Raw genomic sequence first — 25,903 nt, forward strand, 5'->3', positions numbered from 1 at the left:
AGAAGAAGAGGTGAGCAATTTCAATAAACTTCAATGTGTTTGGATTTTCCTTTTGCTAAATAAATTATTATCTCCCCAGACAGAAAGCTCTAAGGATTCAGCAGCCATAGTTTCCTCTCGGTTCCCCAGAAAACGCAGCCAGCAGCTATGAGCACTATGCTTCAAAACTATTTTATTTGACAATATTGTTATTTTACTCTTTTTAACACACACACACACACACAAAAAAAAAGCTTGGGCAACTTTTTTATAAGCTTCCTGTTTGCACCCCTAGATGCAGCCAACTTCTTAGCTTTGCTCAGCATGTAGCCATCTCACTGATGTTGGGCCAGAGGACACTTTGTTGATTGGTTTGGGGTGTTTTGCTTACCAAAAAAAGAAAACAATTAAAAAAGCCCTGAACAATAAGGCAATGGAGTGGGAAGGTTTAAAAGTTTTGTTATAGCTTGGATCCTTTTTTTAAAGAGCATGCCAGGTTTTGTCCATATTTCTCAATTATAACCCCACAGTAAATACATGAATGATCTTAAATGTCAGTTTCATTTAAAATAAGCTTCACTTGTAATTAAGAAGTTAATTGAGAATAAAATCAAGTCTTTCCCCTCCCCTTAAATTGTCTAGATGAAAAGTAATGGATTAAATCTTTCTCCTTCATTAGGTGTATTTTTTTTTCTTGGGAGTTCTTTTCAAAGGACGTTTTCCATTCACGTACAGTCTGCAACAGATTAGACAAATGGCTTTTAATTTTTTAATTTTTTTTTTCAAGTGAAAACCAAATAACAATGGAAGAAAACTTTACTTGATATTTTGATTTTGCTGAATGAAGGTATTGCACTTTTATGCACCTGGTGTGGCTAACTTTGTGATAATGGTTAACAGCACAGCTCACTGACTAACGTTGGCTGTTCTGGTTCCATGCAGGAAAATATCTTGTTTTTTCTGTTGTCGAATAGGAGGATTCCACTCCTCCTAAGCATCAGACAAATCATGATGTTGTTCCTAGATTTAACACTAGGTTGTTCCTTTTCACCAGCATTTGCTTGCCTAGGATTAGGATGAGGAGAATCCCTCTGACTTGTAATATCTAAAATTATTCTGTTTATTTTTAGAAATACATGCAGGAGGCGAGGAGTTTAGGAAAAAATTTAAGGCAGCCCAAACTCTCAGACCTCTCTCCAGCCGTGATTGCACAGACCAACTGGAAATTTGTGGAAGGGTTACTGAAGGAATGTCGCATGAAGGTAGGTCCTCCCCCTCCCTGCTGCCTGCTCTCCCTTTGAATACACTGAGCGAAAACAGCGTCTGCAGATGGTGGCCTGAAAGTCCTTCACAGCTGGAATGCTGCTGGTCTGCTGGTGTACCAAGCTATTGCAGGGTAGATGTCCCTTTAGTGTCATATTTTCCAACCGCTAGAAAGGGAATGTGTTATTGCTCTTCTGTGTAATAGAATCATAGATAGTTTGGGTTGGAAGGGACCTTCAAAGGTCATCTAGTCTATCCCCCCTGCCATGAGCAGGGACATCTTCAACTAGATCAGGTTGCTCAGAGCCCCGTCCAGCCCAGCCTTGAATGTCTCCAGGGATGGGGCATCTACCACCAATCTGGGCAACCTGGGCCAGGGTTTCACCACCCTCATTGTAAAAAATTTCTTCCTCACATCTAGCCTGAATCTCCCCTCCTTTAGTTTAAAACCATTACCCTTGTCCCATTGCGAAAGGCCCTGCTAAAATGTCTGTCCCCAGCTTTCTTACCCCTTTTAAGTACTGAAAGGCAGTCAAAGTTGGTGAATGACTGAAAAAGGACTGGCAGGATCAGACATCTTAAGGAGTATTTGCTGTAATTATTCATGTGTAAATATAGCCTGAACGTAACAAGCTCGAGACCCACGGTCAGAAAAGGAAGTATTCAGCATGTGCGACTGTTGTGCATATTGTTTAGGCAGAGGAAATTAAGTATAGCCGTTTCTAATATTGAAGAAGCTTTTATATCCATGGAGATATAATTTCTTTGTATCAGTTGCAGCTGGTGGTGTATACTATTACTTGAGTTTTAAACTTTAATAGCTGTAACAAGAAGAAAAACAGGTAATGAAAACAGGAAGAAAAACAGATAATGAGTAAGATCGAAAATGTATCTAGCTCTGTACTCTGTTTTTGATACTAGTTGGTAATAGATCAACAGTGTAAGAATAGCACAATAGATAAAGGGTATAGAAATAGGACAGTATGGAGTAATCATGCAAACTTCTTAAATTATTATTTTAAATGTAAAACCTCTAAAGAGATTTGAAGTTTCTCTGGTCAGGCCATTAGTGATGGTCTCTAGATTAAGCATATTTAAATAAACTCACCTATAAATTCTGTCCCTTGTTGGATAACATTCTCAGAAACCTTTGGGGATTTTTATTTTTTTATAGACTAAACGCATGTTGGTAGAGAAGATGGGCCATGAAGCAGTTGAGCTGGGACATGGGGAAGCCAACATAACAGGTCTGGAGGAAAATACATTGATTGCCAGTCTCTGTGATCTGCTGGAAAGAATCTGGAGCCATGGTCTGCAAGTCAAACAGGTTGGTAACTGGGAACTCAGGACTTGGTTCATACAGTGGTCTAGCAAATACTGAATGCCATCTCAACCTTTTAAGCTGCTACTCGCTGTCATTCCGACTTAAAGTGGGAGGTGTCTTTGGGCTCAGAGTCTCTGGTTCATATCTTCTGAGGGCTTGGGAGGTTTGTTTGGGGGTTTGGTTCTTTGGGTTTTTTTGTTTGGTGGTTTGGTGGTTTTTTGGTTTTGTTTGTATTTGAGAGGTACCTCTGGAAATTGCAATGATGTTCTTAAATACGTGTTTGGTTGCTTCTCTGTCAACCTTTAGAAGGGGAACTCAGGGAGAGGACAAAGAAACAAGGCAGGTGGTGGGACTACTAGGTCAGTGAGATTGTCCTCTCCTCTTCCTTAAGGTCTCATGGCCCAGGAGAGAAGAATTGATTCTCACTACTGAACATTTGGCCCACTGAAATGCCATCCTGTTATTTTGCTGTGTTCACTGGCCTCTTTTCTTAGGCTGATTTATTTAAAGCTATGTACTACGCATTAAATTTCCAGGGGAAATCCGCTTTGTGGTCCCATTTACTTCAGTACCAGGAGAGAGAAGAGAAGCAAGAGCACAGTGCTGAGTCCCCAGGTGAGTACTTGGCAGTTGATGCCGTGAAGGGTCCATCACAGTGAACGAACTGAGGCCTGAGAGGAACAGTGCAGCCACACCAAGCCTATGCATGATTTTTGGTTTATTTGCTTGCTAATATCACAGTTATATTTTGAGACCTTTCATAATCATTATGAAGATTCCTTGATGTCTGGACAAAACAGACTGGTATCATTGGAGGCAAATTAACGTACTTGTTATCCCTGTCTGAAAAATCACTCGATGTCTGTTCACTACCTTCATTCCCTTTTAACCAGCCTGTGTGAGGTCTGAGAAGCAGTGCTTCTGCAAGAGGTGATTTCTGAAGGAGCTGAAGGTGTGAAGCTGTGGCTCAGATAGCTGATGTTTTTCTTTCAGTGAGCATAATCAGCCTCTCGAATCACAAAGTGAATAACTTCATGTTCAATAAATCTTTATACAGGTGAACAGTACACTTCACATGTTGTGTATTTAATCTCTATCCATCAGTCTAGGTGCTCAGTTTATACTGTGGCTTGGCCCTTTACAATCACTAAGTTACTTCTGTGTTGTGAGAGAGGCTGGCTTTCTGATCACCTTGAGATCTCCCTGCCTGCAGGCTGCTGCTGGGTATTGACTGTAGTGAAGGTCTCTGAACTTCAGTGGATCATCTTCCAAGGAGACTCCAATCCTCCAGATCCTGCAGATGGGAATTTGCATGATCAGTCCTCAAAGACACATTTATAGACAAACTAGCCTCACTCATGAAAAGACTTTTTAATAAGCTTCAATGAGTAATGCACTAAGCAATCTGGCTGGCAGGCACAAATTCCTGAGAGCAAAATGCGTCACCACAAAGCAGTTTGATCAGAGTAGCGGAGCACAGGAATGTGTGGCATTCTTAGCATCAAATATGCTGCTGTAGCTTAATTTTATCTCCTCAGCTGTGAACTTCCCATAAAAATACATTACTAATAAAACTCATCAATGTACAGACTTGTGTTAATGTTTTCACATACAAAAAAAAGAAATTGTTACATCTTCAAGTTCAGCGCTGGATTAAGGAAGAAACAGGTGATGTATTAAGCATTTTTAATGTTGTCTGCCTCTGCATTTCCAGGATAGAGCTAATGATAATGCACAGAAACATTGCAGTTACCAACCACTTAAGATTGTTTTCAGCTGTATGTAAAACAAATGCATTGTTGACCATTACTGTAATTTTGTGTTAACTTCATATATTTTTTGCATTGTAGTTGCTGTTGGAACAGAAAGACGGAAGTCTGATACAGGAATTACTCTGCCTACTTTGAGGGTTTCCCTGATACAAGATATGAGGTACACAGTTTCCTAAAGCATTAATTGTGGTTTTAACTGTGTAGCATAAGGTAAAGATCCTCACTGGCTTTGGGTTTACAAAGGCTAAGGAGAACTAAATGGGCTAAGGAGAGCTAATGAAGTCTTACCTTTTTATTTTACAAAATGTTTTTGCATGTTTAATTGATTTATTTAAGCTAAAAGTCAACAAAAAGCAAGTTTTACTGGCAATAAAGCCAACTTCTACAAATAACAGCAGATATGTTGAACTCCTTGGTACTTTGAGTTTGTGTATTTTTATTTATTTTAAGTTACTGACCAAGCAAGTACGGTTGATAGCCAAAGCAAAGGGTTATGAAAACCTGCTCACAATGCCTGAGCGATATTCTTCCTTTTCAATTAGCATTTTTATGACAAATAGTAATAAAAGGACAAATTTAGAAATGTAAAAAAACTTAGTATTTGGGTGAGTTTAAAGTTGGAATGTAAAGTAAGGGCAGGTGCTCTGTAGATCACAGCCTGGCTCTGGAAAGCTTTCTGGGAAGTGTTGGTTGAGACCTGGAAGAATTAGAGCAGGGCTCTCAAATTCATTTTCACTGAAGGTGACATCAGCCTTGCAATTGCCTTCAAAGGGCCAAATGTAATTTTAGGACTGTATAAATGTAACTACTCCTACATTTATCCTGCATTTATAACCATGAGGCTGATGTGGCCCTTGGTGAAAATGAGTTTGACACCCCTGGATTAGAGAGTAAGAAAAGGGGGAGGTGGTTGTGATGGCCCCAGGCAGTTGTTCTTCAGGGCATCTCCTTGACCAAGCCACTGCCAAGTCAAGCTGCTGTTTTGGCACTTGACTTGCTACAGCTAAGCATTGCAGTGGGGTAGTAAAAGTGCCATGAAAAGAGGGGAGGAGTAATGCAATAGTGCTCATCTGTAGAGGGCAGCTAGTAACTGCTAGCAATTCAGTGTGTGAGGCAAAGTGAGTATTGTTTCTTGTAATATCATGTCTTTCTTCCATGTAAAAATATGACCAAAAAAATCTCATGGCAAAAATAAGATTAATTGTAGTTAGTTCACAAAAACATGATTACAGTGGTGTGATTTTTACCATGTGTGTTCTGTGGTTATTGGTTTTTTTTTCTTATATGAGATCTCACAGATTATTCAGACTTTTCTGGAAGAAAATGACTATAATTCCCACCTGCAGTGTGCAAACTTTTTTGTTTGATGCTATGTAGCTTGAGTCTTGCCTTCTGATTTCAAAGAATATGACATGCCACACAAGGCTAAAACAACATGCGAAAGAGCGAGGGAGAATATATGCAGTGTAATTGGGAGTATAATGCCAAGAGGTCGTTTTGAACACGTGTCTGTCATTTTAGCATCGCTCCCATGGGATGTGGCAGCTATTTACTTAATTCAGTCCTGTGAGGCTGACAGACTTGATAGAGGGTCAGTCCAAGGAAAGGATGAAGGAGGATCTGGAGCGGAAACTCCCGTGCTGGGGGGGATGCTGGCCGGTGATGCTGTGTGCGCTCGCTGCTGTGTGCACGGGTTTCATCTTCCACGTCCTTCCACTTGAGTGATGAAAGCCCAGCGTAGATCTGAGCTCTCTTGCTTGAATCACAAGAGTGTTTCCACTGCTTTTCAGAGGGAAAAATACAGAAGCAGAGCACTAGCTTTTTGTAGTATCCTGGGTATTCGTGACTGTCCACAAACATGGCTGGTCATAAAAAATGCTGGGCAGATAGTGAGTCGAATTTGTCATCTGTAATCTCATGGCATACTTTCTCCTGCTTGGAAGGAATTCTGCTTAATATTTGTTTGCACATATAGGTTTAAGCTGAAGTTAGAAGGGTGGGTAATTGTTAAATTGCTGAGGTTGTGGTGCTAACTGAACTAATGACTAGAGGATTAAGCATTGCCTTAAGCAGGGCTTGTTTTTTGATGGCTCATGCAAGGTTATGTAAACAACTTAAAAAAGCAAGGCTGAATCACAGTCACGCTCTGAATGTCTGCTAAGCCTGTGCTGCAGGTAATGCTGCGTGTCCTCTGCCTCCCTCGCAAAGCCAGGCATCTTAGATGTGGTCAGGAAAATGCTCAAGATGTTTATTTTGGTTCTCTGCACGGAGAGTCTCTGCAGAAGTGTGTTTGGGCTATGCCGCTCAGCCTTTCTCCCGGGTGAGGATCTGCAGCATCTCTCCCACCCTTTTCCCAGCTCCCCTGCACACTCCTGCTGCAGCCTGACCCTGCCATGGCCTCACCGCTCAGGTGCATTGCTGGGCATCCAGCTGGACCAGTCAGCGCCAAGGCAACCCCCACAAAACATTAGACTTGCTGGGCTCAAGTTTCAGGTCCTTTCCCTTCAGGCAAGCCTTTCCTTGCCACCAGCGCTTCCTTTCATGCCCGGGTCACGCCTCCCCTCTCACAAGGAGTTTGCAGTGGAGGATGTGGGCGCTGGGCCCATGGCAGTGATGCTTAACCTGCTGCAGTCAAAAGAAGCTGGGTTAGCAAAGACCTGCTACCTCCATGGTATGAACCGGTACGGCTTGTTTCTGGCTGCGCAGGCATCAGGAGCAAGCACACCATCCTCGGGGGCATGGCCACACTGAGCAGCTGTAACCTCTTCTGTCAGCCCAGCTATTTGCAGAGGGTATGGCTTGCCATACCCCAGGCTTACATTTGACAGGGAAAATAGATTTTTCTTTATTACTAATGGCATGAAAAGCAAATCCCAACCTAGGGAGCTGCACTGAAATTGTTGTTCAGTGCTCTGACACGAAGAGTTTGCTGTGTGGTGGTGAATATAGAGTGCTCATGCTTAGGTCACTGATAAAAATAGAGCTGTTCTGACTCTCACAACTGAGAGTGAAATAAATATGAGTTTCCAAATACTCTGTTCTGTTACACTCTGCTTTTTCTGACACCAAGGCTTATTACTGAACCTTTTAACGTTTCTGGCGAGCTGCCTGGTTGCAGATCCTTTTATTTCCCGAACACACAATTAATACCAATGTGGTCTGAACCAGAAACAGGTAATGAAGAGGTACAGAGCATGCATGGAATAAGGTTGAGTCCATCTATACTGGAATCTTCTCACAGTAAAATAACGTATTCTACTCAGTGTTTCATATTAGATGTAATTTAAGCTGAGCATTGAGGGGGAAAGGGGAGGGAGAGGGTTGTTAGTCTGTGCTTTGATCTTCCCACCTTAGAAGACTTGAAATGTCTGAGGAGAGTATCCCAACACGAGGATGTAGCTGAGTGTGACACACCTCCTGCTTCTCAGGGACCCAGAATCACGTGCCTGGCTGTCTGGGCTGGAAGGTCTAAGTCTGACTGCCATGCTCTGAGCCAGGAAGGGTTTCCAGAGCCAGGAGCAAGGCTCTGGGCAGGGATTCAGCTGGTCAGCATCATGGCTGGCAGAGAGAGGCTGCTGAGCTTGCTTATAAAGGGCAAGGACTTGTGTGTGAGCGTATGTGCCCTCCTGGGTTTGTTTTACAGCTCACTGGGAGTTAGTACTTCTCACTTGGTCCATCAGAGAACTACCCATGTGTCACATTAGAAAATACGGAAAGTTTCTTTAAAAAAAAAAATTTTTTGTTTTTTTAAAGATATTTAAAGTATCCTCAGTTTTGCCAGTGGCAAGCTACCATTACTCCTATCGATTGTTTCTTCCTGATGGTACTTCATATATGTACATACAGCACAGAGCCATTTGATACAGACACCTCAGCTTGGGCTGAGGTCACGCTGGTGGAGAATGGAACTGCCGAGCTGTGTCTGGTATCCACTTTGTTTGTGCAGAGGAAACACACGTTTCTGAACAGCACCAAGCTGTACTTGGCAAATTTGCCCCTAAGGGCCCAGTGCTGTTATATTAGAAGCTCTGTAAACAAGAGAGTATTTTTCTCAAATAGTGCAGAGTCTAAATATAACGCAAAGCACGCGTCTGGGTATAACAGATGGGGGAAAGCACGAGACAGTGAGACTGTACTAGTCAATATAAAAAGCACCAGTCACTGCGTGACTTCGTTGGATTTTCTTTGGAGTAAATATTGCCACATTCCCTAATGCTCAGCAATGTACGGAGGGCCTTCAAGGAAGGTGCAGGAGTTGGAAAGTAAATCACAACAGAGATCAGTTCAGATTCAGCTAGCCGTACTTGTACCCTGCCCTGGAGGCTTGGAGGGCTCAATTGCCTGTGCACTTAACATGCACACTGTGTGAAAATTAAGAAATTGCAGCCTTTTCTTTCTCCTGCTGGGAGCTGTTACTCATTTTTCTTGCTGTCTATTTAACCAAATGGGGGGTTTTGAGAAGCAGCTTCGCCCTGCCACAGCAGTTGTCTTCCTCTTCTAAAGCTTCCTGTGCTCTAAAACTAGGGTTTCTGTCGTTCTCCAAACTGAAATATGGGAAGTTTTTAAAAAGAAAAGCAAAACCATAGAAGAAAGCCCCTGTGAAACAGTTCTGCTTTCCTTACAGACCAAACATGTCGAGGGCCGTTCAGATTATCACTTACATGAGGGCCCCTTATATCTGTGAAAATATAAATCTGCTTGTCACTGCCTGTTGCTGGTTTCGCTCCAACAATCCTCTTTTCTCAGATTTCCCATTGCTGCTGCCATCAGTTTGATCAAGCCTTCAGAGTAGATAGTGGTTTGGAGAAACTCTTTAAGATGTGTATTGCCCTCTGTCCCCCCAGACAAACCTGCTGGCCTCAGCAACTTGAGGGAGTGACTGTGGTATAACTGGGTCTCACAAGGTGCCCATGGGGACATCTACCTCAGGCAATGTGGGGATGAGCAGATCTACCCCTGCTCACCTTGGCCAGGCAAATGCCAGGACCCAGAGCAGCTGATACGAGCTGTAGTGTGTCCTGGGTTGCAACCTGCTGTGCCTGGGAAGGGCTGTCCCATGTCCCCAGGCTAGCCCTAGAGCTGCTGGGGCTCTCAATGCCACAGTGCCGGGCTCCCTGGGGACATGCTGGAGGTCTCTTTCTCTAGAACGGATGTCAGGAGATGGTTTTCAGTTCGGCTGTTGCATCACACTGGATGTTGCCATTTGAAGCATGTAGGATTTTTACAATTCATCTATTGTTTTTGTTTTTTTTTTCCCCACCCATTTCAGGCATGTTCAGAACATGAGTGAGATAAAGACTGATGTGGGGCGAGCCCGAGCCTGGATAAGGCTTTCTCTGGAGAAGAAACTTCTGTCTCAGCACCTGAAGCAGCTGCTTTCCAACCAGGCACTTGCCAAGTAAGCTGCCTCTTTTTCTCAAAGCTTCATTTTCACGTCTTCCTTGGTGGTGTGTCATGGTGCTGTGCAGGCTTGAGGTGCAGCAAGGCACCCCATTTGGGTAGTGTGGTTTCCAGCCAAAAGTGACTGAAAGGCAGAGGGGAGCTGGGGGAGAAGGTGGTGCCTACCCAGCAGCACAGAAATCTGCTCATCCACCTGGAGAAACAAATCACAGTTTTCAGGAAGGATGCATTAGGATTTGGTCAGATCAGTGGATTGATCCATTCCACTTTGTGGCCCTACGATCACTCTGTCTTGTGCAAATGAAGTAGTAGGGGCAGGGATGCCCCTTTTTCTCAGATCAGCCCTGTGTTATTTTGACTCAAGCTCAGCATAGGCTCCTGTCTGATTGCAGATGGGCTGAGTTAGAGATCAGCCCTCCCAGCCACTTAGCAGCTCCCCCAGCTTTGCCTCTTCCTGCAAGCACAGGCACTTAAGGATCTGCCTATCTAGATGTTCCCTGACTTCATTTTCACAAAGCAATGCATTTAGGAGAAGAAAACCCCAAACATACGAGCTATTGCATGCAGTTCTTATCAGAACAGGCTCTGTGATGTTACATGCATCACTATGCCAGAAGCTACCAAATACTCAATTCTGCTAACAGGTAGAGAGAGGAGTAGCTGGAAACCATCACCTGTTGGGTGATCATCTGATGGCATGGTGGCAGACCTGTCTTTTCCTGAAGTTTCATATACATCTGTCTGCTTTATCAGCTTTTTGGGAGTCTGTTGCCTCCTGACTGCATGCAGTGTCACAAGCCTTGTGCTATCTCAGAGCGGGTCCAGGTTAACTCCTGGTGTGCCTATGTGCTGCTTTGGGCAACTGATGACGTATGCTGCATTTGCCAAAATGAAAGAGTGGTGGGAGGGCCCCTGCTGCTGCTTGGTGCCTTCTGGTTATTTTTCTAAGAAAGATTGGATTATTAGGCAAGGTTATTCCACAATGGGAAGATATGGGGAAGAAATTAGGTTGTCATGTGTTGGTTCAGGTCTGCTGTTGTGAGTAGCATTAGTTTATTTCTGTGCTTTGCAGCAAAACCAGAACTGATCCTTTAATGAGATGAATGCTGTTGCCTTGCAGTGCAGTGTGGAGCTGAGAGTGGTCTGTAAAACACACATACAGCACAAGGGGTAAATGGCCCCTATGGATTTCTAGAAGCTTGTGTTACCTGGGGAATCTCACTTTTCAGACCTCCCATGAAGATCAACTCTTCATTTGGTGTTTTGAGGTTCAAACACCTTTTAAGATACATGGTACTTTTTCAACAAGAAAGCAATGTATTTGTTCCTACCAGGAAACTTTACAAGCGTTATGCTTTCCTGCGCTGCGAAGAAGAACGGGAGCAGTTTCTGTATCACCTGCTCTCACTCAATGCCGTGGATTACTTCTGCTTCACGAGTGTCTTCACAACAATCAGTGAGTTGGAGAATCAGTTTCCCCCCTGAATAAAAATTAGTTGCAGTCATGATTTGTAAGAGACGATGTTGCTGTTGCTGGTGTCTGAGTAGTTGAGCCCTTACCTGGAAACCCCTATCTTGGTTGTTGCTGCCGGGCTTATGGGTGCTGGGTGTTGCCCTGGGAAACCAGCTGAGAGCCAAGGTTGTGTGGGAGCGCTTGGGAGAAGAGCACTGCACAAAGGAGAGTAATCAGCAGAGAGTGCTGCCGTAGCACTTGGTATTCCTCACCGAGTTGTGTAGTGTCTTTCATCTTCCCTCCCAGATGAGTCCTCTACATCCTAATGCTTCCCTCTGGCCTTTTCAAAGTGTGCATCCTGACAGCCTGCTCTCTGCAGACTGAGGAGGAGATGGAAGTTTTGGAGGATGAAATACAGGGCACTTTGTGCTCTGCTGTGTATTTTACATCTCTTTTTGTGCCTCCTTTAATGCCAAAAAGATTCCCTTTCCCTTCCCCTTCTGTAAGGAGAGCAGAAATTGGGCTTGAAATCTGAAAATGAATCTCTGTCTCTCTAGCACCAGGCAGTGTGAAGGCAGGAGCCATGAGATGACCTAATTATTTGAATTCACCTTGGCAGCCCTTAGTCTTCATTTCCCTGCCTGTTCAGAGTGAAGTAAAGCAAGTTTTACATGGCTGTCAAAACAAGCATTCATTCTACTTTTTCTCCTCTTAAAGCAATAAATCCCCTCAGAACCAGCACAGTGCAAAGAGATTTATTCATCCTTGGTTACCTTATTTCTGTGGGGCATCCCGCTTGACAGCTTTCCCCTGTAGGACAAGCGTTTGGATTTGAGGTTTGTCAGGCATTGGAACAGGCTGCCCAGGGAAGTGGTGGAGTCAGCATCCCTGGAGGTGTTTAAAAGGCATTTAGGCAAGGTTCTTAGGGATATGGTTTAGTGCTAGAGTTGAGTTAGGTTATGGTTGGACTCTATGATCCTGAGGGTCTCTTCAAACTGAAATGATTCTGTGATTCTATGGTATTTTTCTGAGTGCAGTATCATTGCATGGCACTTAAAAAGTGGAAAAACAAACAAACAAAAGCCTGGCTTATCTTACCCACTTAAAAAGACAGCTTACAAAATATATGGAGAGAGAATCTTGCAGTGCTAGCATGTGGTATCTGAGTCAAATCCAAATTGGGGTGGGTGGTGGTCCTTGGCTTAAGCACATATGGGTGGTGCAGATTTAAAAGAATAATAGTAATAATAGAATCATAGAAGAGTTTTGGGTCAGAAGTGACCTTCAAAGGTTATCTAATCCAACTGCCCTGCAATGAGCAAGGACATCTTCAACTACATCAGGTTGCTCAGAGCCCCGTCCAGCCTGACCTTGAATGTCTCCAGGGATGGGGCATCTACCTAATGTAACAGGGGGATACCCACAGACACTTGAGACTTCAGCTATGCCGTTGCCATCCATGCCAGCATTTCTGACATCCCTTCGCCCCTGGAACCTTCCGTGTGTCCCGTTACCCTCCCACCTCCTCGGGCTTAATCCTTTTCCCCGGCGCGGTTTTTGCACTAAGCCCGGCTCAGCCGCGGTGCTGCAGCACCACCGTGCGGCACCGCTGCCCGCAGAGCAGCTGAACTGAGAGCGGCTGAAATAGCTTCTGCAGAAAGTTGCTGGCAGTGACGAACGCGGGTGGGAGCTCCCCAAAAGCTGCTGCTTCTGGTCTACATTTGGCAGGAGCAGGGGGTACTGCCGCGGTCCCCCCAGCCCCAGGACGGGAGAGGCTTTGCCGCCGCAGCGGGACACTCTGCGGGTTTGTCTCACCCTTTATATGGAGAACGGAGGAGTTCTCCTTGTTAGGCTGCTGAGACAGGGGGCAAGAACTTACCCTCAAGGGAGAGGCGTGGTTTACTCCCGAAATTGTGTTTAAGGGGGGGAAAAAAGAATAAATCAAGACTAACTTATTTCCTCCCCCACCCCTGTTCTTAGTGATCCCTTATAGGTCTGTGATAATACCCATCAAAAAACTAAGCAATGCAATAACCACATCAAACCCATGGATTTGTGTGTCGGGAGAACTAGGAGATACAGGTGTAATGCAGATTCCTAAAAACCACCTAGAAATGACATTTGAGGTGAGTACATGCTCTTTACATTTTACTTTTCAATATGAAACATGCTTCGAATTAAACGTTATTTTGGTGAGGATTTATTGTCTTAAGAACACAGTATTTGAGACTCTGTCCCAGTGTTCAAGGTCTCTGTACATTCAAAATCAGAAAAAATAGTGCTGTCTGCCCCTCCTGTGCTAGACAAAAGTTTCCTGTGACCAGGTACCACTTTTAACCACAGGCTTCACTGCTGTCCCTATCCCAGCCTGGCTCCTCTTTTCTCACCTAGCCGATCTATTTCCACATCCCATTCCCTTCCACATCTCTTTGCCAGCTATCCTGATTTTCAGGGCCCATTTCTGACTCCTCATTTCCCTCCTTAGTTTCTTTTCCGCTTTAATTTGTCTTCCCACTTACCACCACCCAGGTCCCAAATTTCTTCTCTTCCCACTCCAGCTCCTTGTCTGAAGTTGCTTTCCTTCCAACCAGCCAGTCTAACTCCTGTGTTCTTCAACTTCCCAGCTTCATGTGCTACCCCCAGCAAACCTCAGAGCCACCACCCCCATCGGGCTCTTTTCTCCGTACTTGCTGTGGTTTTCTCCTTGCGTTTGAGGACCCAGCGTTCCCCTCTGCTTTCCCACCCATCAATTACAGGTTGGCTCGGTGCCGCTCCAAAGCAGCTGGTAGCAGGAATTTGCAGGGAAAGCCCCATCAGGCTCCAGGCTGTACCATATCCAGTAAAGAGTGATTTCATAGGAAAATCTCCTAAAATTGAAGTTGCATCCAATGAGCATAGGCAGACTGGTCAACAACAATTGCAAAAAAATCAAGCCCAAACAAACAAAAACACACACACACACACAAAAACACCTCTTGCCAAATATAGGTAGATTTTGACAGAGACATGATATTTTGCTGCCTCTCATTCACATAGTAGTATTTTGTAGAAAAGATCTGCAAGCTTCTAACAAGCCAAATAACACATGGAGACATTTCTAAAGACCATACTAACACTGTTCTAGAATACTCCTTTGGCTGAAGCTTTCCTTAAATATCAGCTTGGGTAGCCACCCACTATGGAAAATGTCAGCCCAAGCTGCTTGTTTGGCAGTATTAGAAGCAATGAAAACCAAGGTCTTGCAAGGGAGGTGTTTAGGTGACGTTAATAGATGCTGCTGCCAGCCCCACCTACAATTACATATCACACTGGAATTCACAGTCCCTTGTTTTCCTTGTTCTGTCTCATGTTAGTGACTTTTGTTTTGCCCAACAATAAGTAAATTGATCTTTGAAAATAATAAAGGATCTCGGGACTGCTTCATAGTGTGGCCATAGTGGGTCAACTGAAGGTCAATATGCTCAAAATGCATTTTTTTAAAAAGTTGCTTGTACTGGAGACCTGTTTCCTCTACAAAAGCACACCTTATCACCTTAGCTCAGAAATTTGTAATTAAAACTTCTCAGAAGTATTCAGAATGAGCACTCACAACAAAGAATTTAATCTCCTCACAAGCTTTTAATAGTTTTATTTCAAGGTATTTCTTTTCTCCTGTGTTAAAATAATTATTCTGCTTTTCAAAACGTTCTGCGTGTTTGGTTGAAAATACTCACTGTGTAAATCAAAGGAAACTGAATAAAACCATACATTTGAGACCATATGTGTGCATGTGGTGGGGGTGTGTGTTGTCTGTTGTTTTTCAAATTAAGTAAAAACTGTTATTCATTTCAGTGCCAGAATTTAGGGAAGCTGACGACCGTTCAGATTGGTCATGACAACTCAGGGCTACTAGCCAAGTGGCTGGTTGATTGTGTCATGGTCAGAAATGAAATAACAGGACACACATACAAGTAAGCAACAAGTTTTAATTTTCTTTGTCTGAAATTCCTATTTGTTAAATCGAGAGAAATCAAGAAGGCATCTGTCTTCTCAGTTGATTGAGCACCGGGGGCTGATTTGGGTACCGAATATGGTTGGGTTGTCTCCCCCACTCCCATTTCTCTCTTTTCAAAAGCCCTGGTTGAAGTCAAATAATCTGATAAATATTAAATGAGACTTGAACATAGGATTTTCTCTGCATCTCTCTGAGACAGGACAGATAGGATGGATATTTTTGAATTGATTCATATGTTTGTGTCTAATAATTTAATCTTTTGATTTAAAGTAGTATGGTAAAATTGTGCACAAATGAACTCTCTAAACCCCCATGAGCTTGAATGATAGCTTAGGGTTTATCGGTTTATTTTTCTTTTAAAAAAATGTGAATATCTAAGTACTGTGACAAATTTACAGAAACTCAGTTTGCAAGAAAATAAAAGGTTTTGATGATTCCTTAATCTTCTATTAAGCTCATACCTGTTGTGTTGAAGTGATCTCCTAACCCACCAATGGTTTTACAAAACATCTGGCCAAGCAGACTTGATTTTTTTTTTTTCTAAAAGCAGAATTAGAAAACAATAATTCAGAGAGGTAAGCTCAAGAGCCATAGTTGGCCACAGTGTAAGGGGGAAAGTAGGAAGAAGATGGGGTACAAGGACTGGAGTTATAGACATGTGTGTGGGTTTCTTTAGGGCTGTGGATGGAGTCAAAAAGTACAGCAATAAAATGTGAGGTGAGGTTTAAGTATGATGAGACGTCACAGCTTCAGCAGGGTGGGAACACTCTGTATGGGGATTTAATTGTTAATCATCACAATATTTCTTAAAGGCTGAATATCAGTTGTGGTTGCAAGTGAAAAACAGTCAGGTAGAAATCAAGATGCAGACCGTGCGTATAACATTTTGTTGTCCTGTGCTTTCACGCAAACTTTGTGTATTTCCCATTCCCTAAGGATGCTCAGTTGTGGTACAGGCAACGCTGCCTGCTGAGCTCTGGTTTGTGACAAGTTTCTGGCTGCAGAGTATTCCCTGCCCATGAGCAGTGTTTATGGGTGCTAGCTGTCTGTCCCTCCAGCTTTGGGATGGAGGTAGCCTCCCTGTGCGGCTGACCTGTGCTTGTGCTGGCTGCGTGGCAGGTTTCCCTGTGGACGATGGCTGGGAAAGGGCGTTGACGATGGCAGCTTGGAGCGAATACTCATCGGGGAGCTGGTGTCCTCCACCTCTGACGAAGAGCTGGGAAAGCAGTGCCGTACCCCACCCCAGCAGAAATCTCCTACCACGGCTCGACGACTCAGCATCACTTCCCTCACAGGGAAGAACACCAGTAAGTGCTTTATTTTCTCCCCAGGACCCTAGAGAAGTGGGCAGCAGCAACTGCTGAGAAGTAAAGCTGCTACAAACAGGAGAGCTCCTACTGAAGCAAGGCTTGGTGCAGAGGAACAGCTGTGAGCTGATGATTTTTTTTTTCCTGCCCCAGTTTGTGTGTCCGCAGCTTGCTCTGTGATTGTACACGTTCCCTCTTTCAGGGTCCCCATTTCATAGCTGAGAGGTAATAATCTCTGTTCTTGGAACATGGAGATAGGAGGCAGTAGAATTTGCAGTAGCTGGTGCTGCTCACTTTGCAGTCAGTGGGAAGACAGTTTTTTCTGAAGGGCAGTTCAAAGCCTGATGTAGATGCTGTGAAATGCCTTCTGGAGGAGCATGTCTCCAGAAGGGCCTTAGGATACATCAGCTTCTTGTCCCTAAAATTATGGGGTTTTTATGAGTAACTGTACCTGGCTACAATGGGGCACAGGACTGTAAGGGCCACGCAAGGCATTCTGTGCTAAAGCATACAAAGGAACACAGTGTAGATCCTGTTCACAGATCGGTTCAGCTCTTGCAGAATTAAAGGACACAACTGCTGAAACGTCAAGCAAGGAAAGATTAGTCTCCAAGAGCAATGCAGCATTTAAAAAACACCACATGACCACTGCAGCACTTCACCTGTGTGAGTCCACATTAGCTGGAGGAGTGGGTACCAGGGCTACTTGCAGAACATTTCCACAGGACTGAGAACACTAAGGCCAAATAACTCATTTGCCTTGGGAGCCATATGAGGCTCTATGTTAGACCTGACAAAGACTGTGGAGATCATCAGGTCCTAAAATGATACTGAATTACTTCACGCTTCCAAAACAACAATTATAGGACAAACTAATAGCAACCTTACTATGTTTGAAAAACTAGAAAGGACTCGTAGAAAAACCGTGAAAATGGTTGAAGTCTGGAAAACATCTGCTTAAAATGAAGTTTTTAAAGTTCGGTCTGTTTTGATCAGAAACTTAATGAGAGACTAGATGATTTTCTGCAGGTACTTCCATAGGAAGATGAGATGGTAGCAGGTGGAGGCACAGCATGATTCAGTAGCAGAGGTACACAGCTAAACAGATTCAGATCAGAAACGTGGCAGAAGATAACTTACACTTGGAGCCATTAATAAGGAATATTCTCTGCCTGTGACCACTCACACTGGTACAATGACCAGACATGTGCCTAAAATAGATACTTGTCTTGGCTCAATAAAACATTTTGAGTTCAAGTCAGGAATTAATGAGTGCTGGGTTTTCTGGCCTGTGTCACGTAGAAGTGAATCAAATGACTGGGCTACAACCTCTCAGCCCACATGTCTCTTCATGTAAGGGTTGCTGTACTTTATGTGATGGGCAAGATGCGATTAACTCAAATAAAATATTTATTAAGCCAGATCCTTGGGTTGTGCATTTTTAAGTAGGGCAGTTTATTTGATTAGTCCAGGCTTGCTCATCAATTGCTTGTAATTAAGGCTCAGGTTTACTCAAGACAAATGACTGCCTAAACTCTGTTAAAGATACAGAATAATTCCTGCAGTTCAAGCTATGTCATCATGAGAATCTGACGAATGTTTTAAAGTTGGTATCTTCAGCTAGTATGCTCTCCATCATTTCACAGAGCCTAATGCAGGACAGATCCAAGAGGGAATCGGGGAAGCTGTGAACAATATTGTGAAACATTTTCACAAGCCAGAGAAAGAGGTACTTCCTACTTTTTTATTACTTGCCTGGTATCTACAATGCATGTAAATATTTTTACAAACAGAAATGGAACCCAAGTGCCAGTAGAGACTGTTAGTCTTTAGATTTGAGGCTTCTGGCATACAAACAAGGGAAGCTGTACTTACATACTCTCCCTTTCCCACAGAGAGGGAGCCTTACCATTCTGTTGTGTGGAGAAAACGGTCTGGTTGCAGCACTGGAGCAGGTCTTCCACCATGGATTCAAATCATCTCGCATTTTTCATAAGAATGTCTTCATCTGGGATTTCATAGGTAAGCTGGTATGCGATTTGGGTGCAGAAGGGGAAGAAAGCTTAGGGCAAAATGACTACCCATGCATCTCATCAGCTACGGTGCCACTTGTTCCTGCCTAGCACCTGCTACAGGTGGCTTAGAGGCAGTGAGATACAAGATGGAAGATGAGAAATACTAAACACTCTATAAGACATGAGTGTGAATCTGTTCATAAATTTAAGAGCACTTCAAATTCTAGTCATTTATTCATAGGTGAGTGTTCAAACAGCTGCTTTTCTATCCAGAAAGAAGGTAGGAGGGAGGTTGGGGTGGAAAGGCAATTGGTGTTAGGGGGAGAGCTGGGAAAGGGCAGGGAGTAAAATGATTAGATTTCCAGTTGTTCATGAGAACTCTCCTAACCACTGCACTGGTCTTCTGGTGATGCTTATCTGTAGGACTATGTTGTAGTAATTTAAGGTGTATTTACCCCCTTAAAACATGCTTGCAAGTTGACATTCTTAGCCTGAGGGTAGGCGCTAACTCAGAAAAGGTGAAAAATCAAAGCTGATGGTATCGCTTAAAATGAGAGCACTCTGGTGCGACTCCTTGATGTCATCTAACTGTATTAGACATCAGCCAGTGTGCTGACCACTGCTGTGTAGCAGAAATGGAGATCACTAGCTACCTATGGTCTTCAGAGCGAGGAATCTATATATAAACTGTGCAATAGCCCTCAGCAGGTTGTTAACTCTAAGTTGCCATTAAGTACTTCTGCTCACAGAATCACAGAATGTTAGGGATTGGAAGGGACCTCGAAACATCATCTAGTCCAATACCCCGCTGGAGCAGGAACACCTGGATGAGGTTACATGGGAAGGCGTCCAGGCTGGTTTTGAATGTCTCCAGAGTAGGAGACTCCACAACCCCCCCCAGGCAGCCTGTTCCAGTGTTCTGTTACCCTTACTGAGAAAAAAATTCTTCTCAAATGTAAGTGGAACCTCTTGTGTTCCAGTTTGAACCCATTACCCCTTGTCCTGTCATTGGTTGTCACCAAGAAGAGCCTGGCTCCATCCTCGTGACACTCACCCTTTATATATTTATAAACATTAATGAGGTCACCCTTCAGTCTCCTCTTCTCCAAGCTAAAGAGACCCAGCTCCCTCAGCCTTTCCTCATAAGGGAGATGCTCCACTCGCTTAATCTTTGTTCCCCTGCGCTGGACCCTCTCCAGCAGTTCTCTGTCCTTCTTGAACTGAGGGGCCCAGAACTGGACACATCCAGATGTGGTCTCACCAGGGCAGAGTAGAGGGGGAGGAGAACCTCTCTCAACCTACTAACCACCCCCCTTCTAATACACCCCAGGATGCCATTGGCCTTCCTGGCCACAAGGGCACAGTGCTGGGTCATGGTCATCCTGTTGTCCACCAGGACCCCCAGGTCCCTTTCCCCTACAATGCTCTCTAATAGGTCACTCCCCAACTTATGTACTTACACTCACTGGATTCTGATTTTCTCCCAACCACAGAGAAAGCTGTTGCTTATTTCGAAACCAGTGACCAGATTGGAGACAATGAGGAGGCCCTCTTGCTTCAGAGATCATCATGTAAAACCTTCTGTCACTATGTGAATGCCATCAATACAGCTCCAAGGAACATTGGAAAGGATGGCAAATTCCAAATTCTGGTTTGCCTGGGGACGAGGTACCTAATTGTTCTTTATTAAACGTGTCCTCTTGCATTAGACTAGAAGAATATTTTTACACCATTGTTATTACCTCTAGTTTTCCATTTTAAGACATCTCGTACCTATGTGTTATCCAGTACTTATTTTAGGCAGTTGTAATACTAGATGTAAAACTGGAGCAAAGAAGCAGTAATGATACATGGCTTGTCTCTCGACTGCTAAAAATATTGTGAGCTTTATTATAACCGTTAGTTTGACAGTCGTATGTATGAAATGTCTTGAAATTGTATTTTTGGTGACGTGCTGGCTTTGGGAATGCAGAGTTCCTTTGCAAGAGCTGGTACATTTCTGAACCCCGATTGAATCACTTTGCCTATGAAAATTGGGTGTCTGTTATAATTTTGACAAAATTATTTTGGATGAATCTTTATTTCTCAATAGGATGCTTTCTGTCTTGCACTTGGGGAGGGGCAAGGCAGGGGTGCTTAGTTGTATTTTGGAGGGTGGAAGCTGGTATGTCTAGAGATAAGTATCATTTTTGTCTTGTCTGTATGGATGCATGGAAAAACAGTTGGGAAATGGTCAGTTGGTTTTGCCTGAGTTTTACTTTCCCTGGTTCTGATCTGAAAATACTGCTGAATTCTTACAAAGTCAGTTGTCGAATTCTGCTGATATCTCTCCATCTCTAATTCCTACAGGATGTTCAGTTACCTATATTTTACTAACAAATTCAAGGGTTATGATTATACAGGGAACTTTTATGTGCAAACCATGTGCATCATCCGCAAAAAACAGACTGCATGTCTTGGGTTGTGTTCTTGGAGGAGAATTTTGGTTCGAGATCTGTTGTACTTGGTGCTAAAATAATCCCTTTCATCCCCTTGGCAGGGACCACTTTCTCTCTCAGTGGATCCCATTGCTGGCGGAGTGCCCACCCATTACAAGGATGTATGAGGAGAACGCTCTCCTACGAGACCGCATGACTGTCAACTCCCTTATCCGAGTCCTACAGACGTTGCAAGATTTCAACATCATCCTAGAAGGATCGCTCATTAAAGGAGTGGATGTTTAGCATGGCTTTGCTGAGAACTTCATTATTCTTTTCCCAAGCAAGCAAACCACAACTGGAGACCTGTCAGGACTTGAATGCGATGGTAGTGCACCACTGTAAGGCAAAGCTGCTGGTTGAAGTGGGAGCGGGAAGCCCAGTTTGTACCCGATGGGGACTCTTCTCTTAAGCTGCAGAAAGCTAAGATGCAGTATTGTAGTTTATTTGAAACAGAAATGTAGTATAAAATAGAGTATTTTCATTTGTTAGATGTGTGTAAATATGCTATCTTCTTGAAGAAATTATATTACTCTAAGAAAATTTTCTTAGAGTGAATGTTCTTGTTCTGACTATGAGTAGCTTAAACCCAGGGGAAGGACTAGGGGGAGGGAAGGGCCAAGATGGGAAGGGATGCCCCTACATGCTTGCAAGGAAGAAGCCAAACGATATGTAAATACAGCTCAAACTCAGCAGGGCTTTTTTCAGGTATTGCAAATTAATACAGCAAATGTCCTTATGTAGCCATTGTGATTGTCTCACTCTTGGAAATGTTGGAAGCGTATGCTGTTTGGCCTACTGTACACGGTTTCCCTTCATTTTTTTGTTTGCTCGAAGACTCAACCCTTTCCATGCATGGAAGCTGCGAGTCATCATTTTTTTTTCTGTAAGGTCTTTTGTGTCACTTCTGTTGATCTCCAGGAGGGGAGACAAGTGTTGAAATGCTTAAACACTGGAGAGGACGACTCCTGTCAGCCTCGGAGCCTGTGAGTATGAGAGGCCTGTTTCAAGCGGTGCTGCTGCAGCCCGAGATGGGGAGCGATGGCTTGCTTGTCTCGCTCAGTGTGTCCCTTGCCTGTCCAGATGTTCTGATTATTCCCCCTCACCCTCAGCCAGCTTGTGTCATGCAAGGCTTCTCTTTTCCCTTTTTTTTTTCTTTTTCATATTAAGGAATTTGGTTCATACCAAATTCTTGCTGTAATTGAGAGGAATCATTGCTGTAGAGCCACAAACACCGATGTTGCTGTGCTACTGAACTCTATCAGCTGGTTTTCAAAGGCTGACAGGTTGTGAGTCTTCCTTTATTCCACTGAGTGATTCCTTTATCCCACAGAATGAGTGTTCCTAGGAAGTACAGGTTTTTTTTTTAATTATCTAGCTACTGAAAAATTAATTAAGCAAGAGGTGGGGGAAAAATAATATCACTTTGTTTCTTTGAGGCTTCTCTACTTCACTCTTTCCAGTTAATATGTTAGTAATACAGTGTGTTTATACAGCCCTTGAAGAGGAACTGGGAGCAACTGAAATCCTGTACACTAAAAATTTAGCAACAGATTATATTAAAATCATCTTGTGGATACGTGCAGCAAATACAGAGTACACTTTCTGGTCTTGTACATGCGGGTTGGAAGGATCTGAGGGCATAGTTCGTTTCATCTGGTTTTAGTTTTTGGAGGTTAGTTTAAAGATAGGTGTTCGTTTTCACTTGTTTATTCCCTATGATTTTGGTCATTTTGTCAGTGGATTTTTGTGGCTGTCAGCTGTGGCTTGGGAAGGGCCCCTGGCTGGTACTGTAAGTGCATTCCATGGTGCTGTGCCTCAAGTGGTGTTAGGAGGGACTTGGGAATGGTGGGCAGCAGCAGGTCTCAGTACAGTGTGCACATGGTGGAGGGAGGGATGAGAGCCAAGGAAAAGGAAAAAGGATGAAAATTCGGGTTTGCTTCCTCACCTGCTTTTTGTGAAGTTTCTCTGCTTTCCTGTGGTTCTTCTGCTGTCCAGTTCTTATACCAGCAACTCTTTTCAGTGTCCAAGTTTCACATCACATTCCCAGCCAGAAGAAAACTCTGTGTGACTTCATTTCATTTGAAAGGAGAGTTTTTTTGTTATAGAAGCTTTTTGTTTCTAAGAAAAGTAAAATAATACTGTCAGGGAGTCATTGACTTTAGTGAGGGTTCCAGCTTTTTAATAACCGTTCTTGCCTCCAGGGCTTGTACTTCCTTAAACTGTCTGAACTCATCCCAAATACTGTCGGCAGCACTGTGGGTGTGAGTAACTAACGTAAGGGCTGTGAACGGTGTCACGAGTTAGTAGCCAGAGCCCGCGGCTGCGTGACATCTCTCTTACTTTTCCAGAAATGTGAAATTTGGGGTGTTAGGGTTTTCTGTGTGGCCAGGCAAGTCTGCTTAGAGTCAGCAGAGGATGCACGGCAACCCTTCAGCAGCTATTGAAAATGCGTCACTAGTACTTAACTCTATCAATAAATTATACATTTAGCACCAGAAACCATGTGGCAGCATTATTTGGTAATGACTGCTTAGGATGTTTTGATTTCTATTAGCACTCAGGCCTTTTATGTCTAATGACTGCTGTACATGATTTTTTCACGCCCAACCCAGTCTGAGTGACTTTCATTTTACAGAAATAATAACCTCTTCAGTCCTTGGATTTCTTTGCGGCATCATCTGCATTTGCTAGCTGGATACTTCTCAAACGTATACTACTGCATGCTTCTCCAAAGACTTTTTATGACTTAAGCAGTTGTAACATTCATCCAACATGACATGGGTTAAGTGGAAGCAGGATAAAGTAGAAATGTGAGCACCTCTAAAGGTCAAGAATAGATGAATAAACCACACACAGAGAAAAGGGCAGGAACTACATAAAGTCTTTCTTAAGTTAAAATAAGTCAAAACCTGAGAAATTTAAAAATTCTAAACAGGGCCTTCCCCCATTTCAAACTACATTAAGGAGCCTTTAGCACTTAAATTTAACACTCCTTCACATCAGCTTTTTCAACAAGTGTTGACTTGTTTGGTTTTCGTCAAGTTTCACATCATATTAATAATAATCCAATTAAAATTATGTGTGTCGAATATTTCCTTGTAGGCAATAAAGCACCCTACGATACGCAGAACGAGGCACAGCTGAGTGCCTCGGACTCTGAGAAGACTAGTTATCTGACAACCTTGGCAGTATGGTTCTTTGTAGTGAATTTTTATTCTACCATGTATTTTTTTTAGTAGACTACTTTTGTTTATTGCAAACTGTGAGGTTCGTTTTTTTCTGTAAGGTTTACAGAAATCATTCTGCCCATTAGAGTGGTGAGAAACCCACCAGGATTCTTCAAAGCTGACACGGTTTTTACTTCAGTGTTAAAGCACCTTCATGGGTTGAGAAAGGGAATCTTGGAAAAGACCAAAGCTCTCTGGTATCTGCTTTTTAAAAAACAAAATTCCTATCCGGTACCTGTCTGCAGATGTCTGAGTTTGCATAGTCCTGTTATACTAACATCCAACATGGTAACTTAAGGGAGTCAGAGAATCGAATGCCTCATCATGTATAAAATGTGTATTTATAATTCTCTGAAATGAATGAAATTCTACTGTTTTGTGGGAAATCTACTAGTTTATTCCAAGTTGGTTTGTGTAATTAGATATCATTGTTCAAAAATGTCTTTTTAGAATAGTTGTGAGATGGCATATTTGAGAAACTTCCTTCTTTCAATCAAATGAAGGTGCGCATCTTAAGGGGAAATACTGTATGTTACACTTGAAATGTACAAATGTGCCCTGTATAGCTTAAAATGATCCTTAAATGTCTCCATTAAGTATATTTTGTCTTTACATTATTACTAACTGAATAAGAACTGGATTATTTTCAAGACAACATTAGTACAAGTATTGTTATATCAAGCACTTTAACATACATATCACAAACTGACATGGATTTTTCAGGTTTTGAAGTACATTGAAATACAGCTTTTCATGCTACGTCCTTTACAAATAAAACTGTGAGAATAATGGTTGGTGTCTCTTTCTCCTTGCAGAGCAACCAAGAGATTCAAGTCTCAAACCAAAGAGCTGATCTGAACCTGGAGGGGACATTTCATAAAGGGAACGAGTCGAACAAAACGATTCAGCTGATAGTGAGATTAACTGCAGTCGAGGGTCTCTTTCCTCTTTTCACATGGGTTTCTCTGACATTTGAGCTCAGGGTTAAAAAGCTGGAGGGAAATTCATATCCTCCAGTCAGTTGTAAGAAGAGAAGCTGCTAGAAAAGAGATGGGTGCTAGCAACAAAAACAGGTGCAAAAGAATGATAGTGAAATGCCCTGCTTGTAATTAAAGGCTTTTTTAAGTTGGACTGGCTTTTCAAAAATTCCCTTCGCCTTGTCCCTCCCAGCTGTAGCTCTGCTGGAATTGGCAAAAATACGAAGATTTTTGGCAACTGTGTAGTTGAAATGCAGTTCCCTGCGTGTGTGTGTGCATGGGGTGTGTGAGGTGGGGCACGGCAGTTCATTCATTTGACCTCTTGGTTTTGAAAAGGCAGAGACCGAAAGTCTCAGAGCCTGGGACCACATATGTGGAAAATCAGAAATACATTGTTTGATTACACTGATATTTATTAACAGTGCAGCAGCAAAATTATAGAATCCCATAAATGTAGATAAAATCCATAGAGCTGCTTGTGGTCAAATTTCAATAGGACGAATGACCAGACTTAACACACTTCCTCAGTAAATGTGGTAGACTTAAGTCCATAAATTGGAGGTAGTGGGATCTACATTTTAAAGGCAGTAAGTACTTGAAATGAAGCAGGACTACACTCCTCTCCACTGCGTTGTCATTGGTACAGTCTGGGAACACATCAATGTTCTGTGTGAAGAGTGAGTAGAAGAAAACTGTGTGAGAAAACTTGCAT

At 43.0% G+C, this 25,903-nt stretch overlaps 1 protein-coding gene across 5 annotated transcripts in view; it reads left to right on the forward strand.

Moving 5' to 3' along the window:
* Window positions 1-25,003, forward strand: part of DENND5B (DENN domain containing 5B) — a 119,929-nt gene extending 94,926 nt beyond the window's left edge. For all 5 annotated transcript variants that reach the window (XM_065035135.1, XM_065035126.1, XM_065035093.1 and 2 more), the window contains 13 exons: window positions 1,110-1,241; window positions 2,417-2,569; window positions 3,103-3,181; window positions 4,417-4,498; window positions 9,608-9,736; window positions 11,073-11,194; window positions 13,172-13,317; window positions 15,023-15,141; window positions 16,305-16,492; window positions 18,139-18,221; window positions 18,388-18,514; window positions 20,001-20,175; window positions 21,047-25,003. In XM_065035135.1, coding sequence (XP_064891207.1) covers window positions 1,110-1,241; window positions 2,417-2,569; window positions 3,103-3,181; window positions 4,417-4,498; window positions 9,608-9,736; window positions 11,073-11,194; window positions 13,172-13,317; window positions 15,023-15,141; window positions 16,305-16,492; window positions 18,139-18,221; window positions 18,388-18,514; window positions 20,001-20,175; window positions 21,047-21,230 — 1,719 coding nt within the window. In that variant the 3' untranslated portion in view covers window positions 21,231-25,003. The remainder of the gene's footprint in view (window positions 1-1,109; window positions 1,242-2,416; window positions 2,570-3,102; window positions 3,182-4,416; window positions 4,499-9,607; window positions 9,737-11,072; window positions 11,195-13,171; window positions 13,318-15,022; window positions 15,142-16,304; window positions 16,493-18,138; window positions 18,222-18,387; window positions 18,515-20,000; window positions 20,176-21,046) is intronic.
* The last annotated feature ends 900 nt before the right edge of the window (window positions 25,004-25,903 follow it).

Source organism: Columba livia, chromosome 1 (genome assembly GCF_036013475.1).
Source record: "Columba livia isolate bColLiv1 breed racing homer chromosome 1, bColLiv1.pat.W.v2, whole genome shotgun sequence".
NCBI lineage: Eukaryota > Metazoa > Chordata > Aves > Columbiformes > Columbidae > Columba > Columba livia.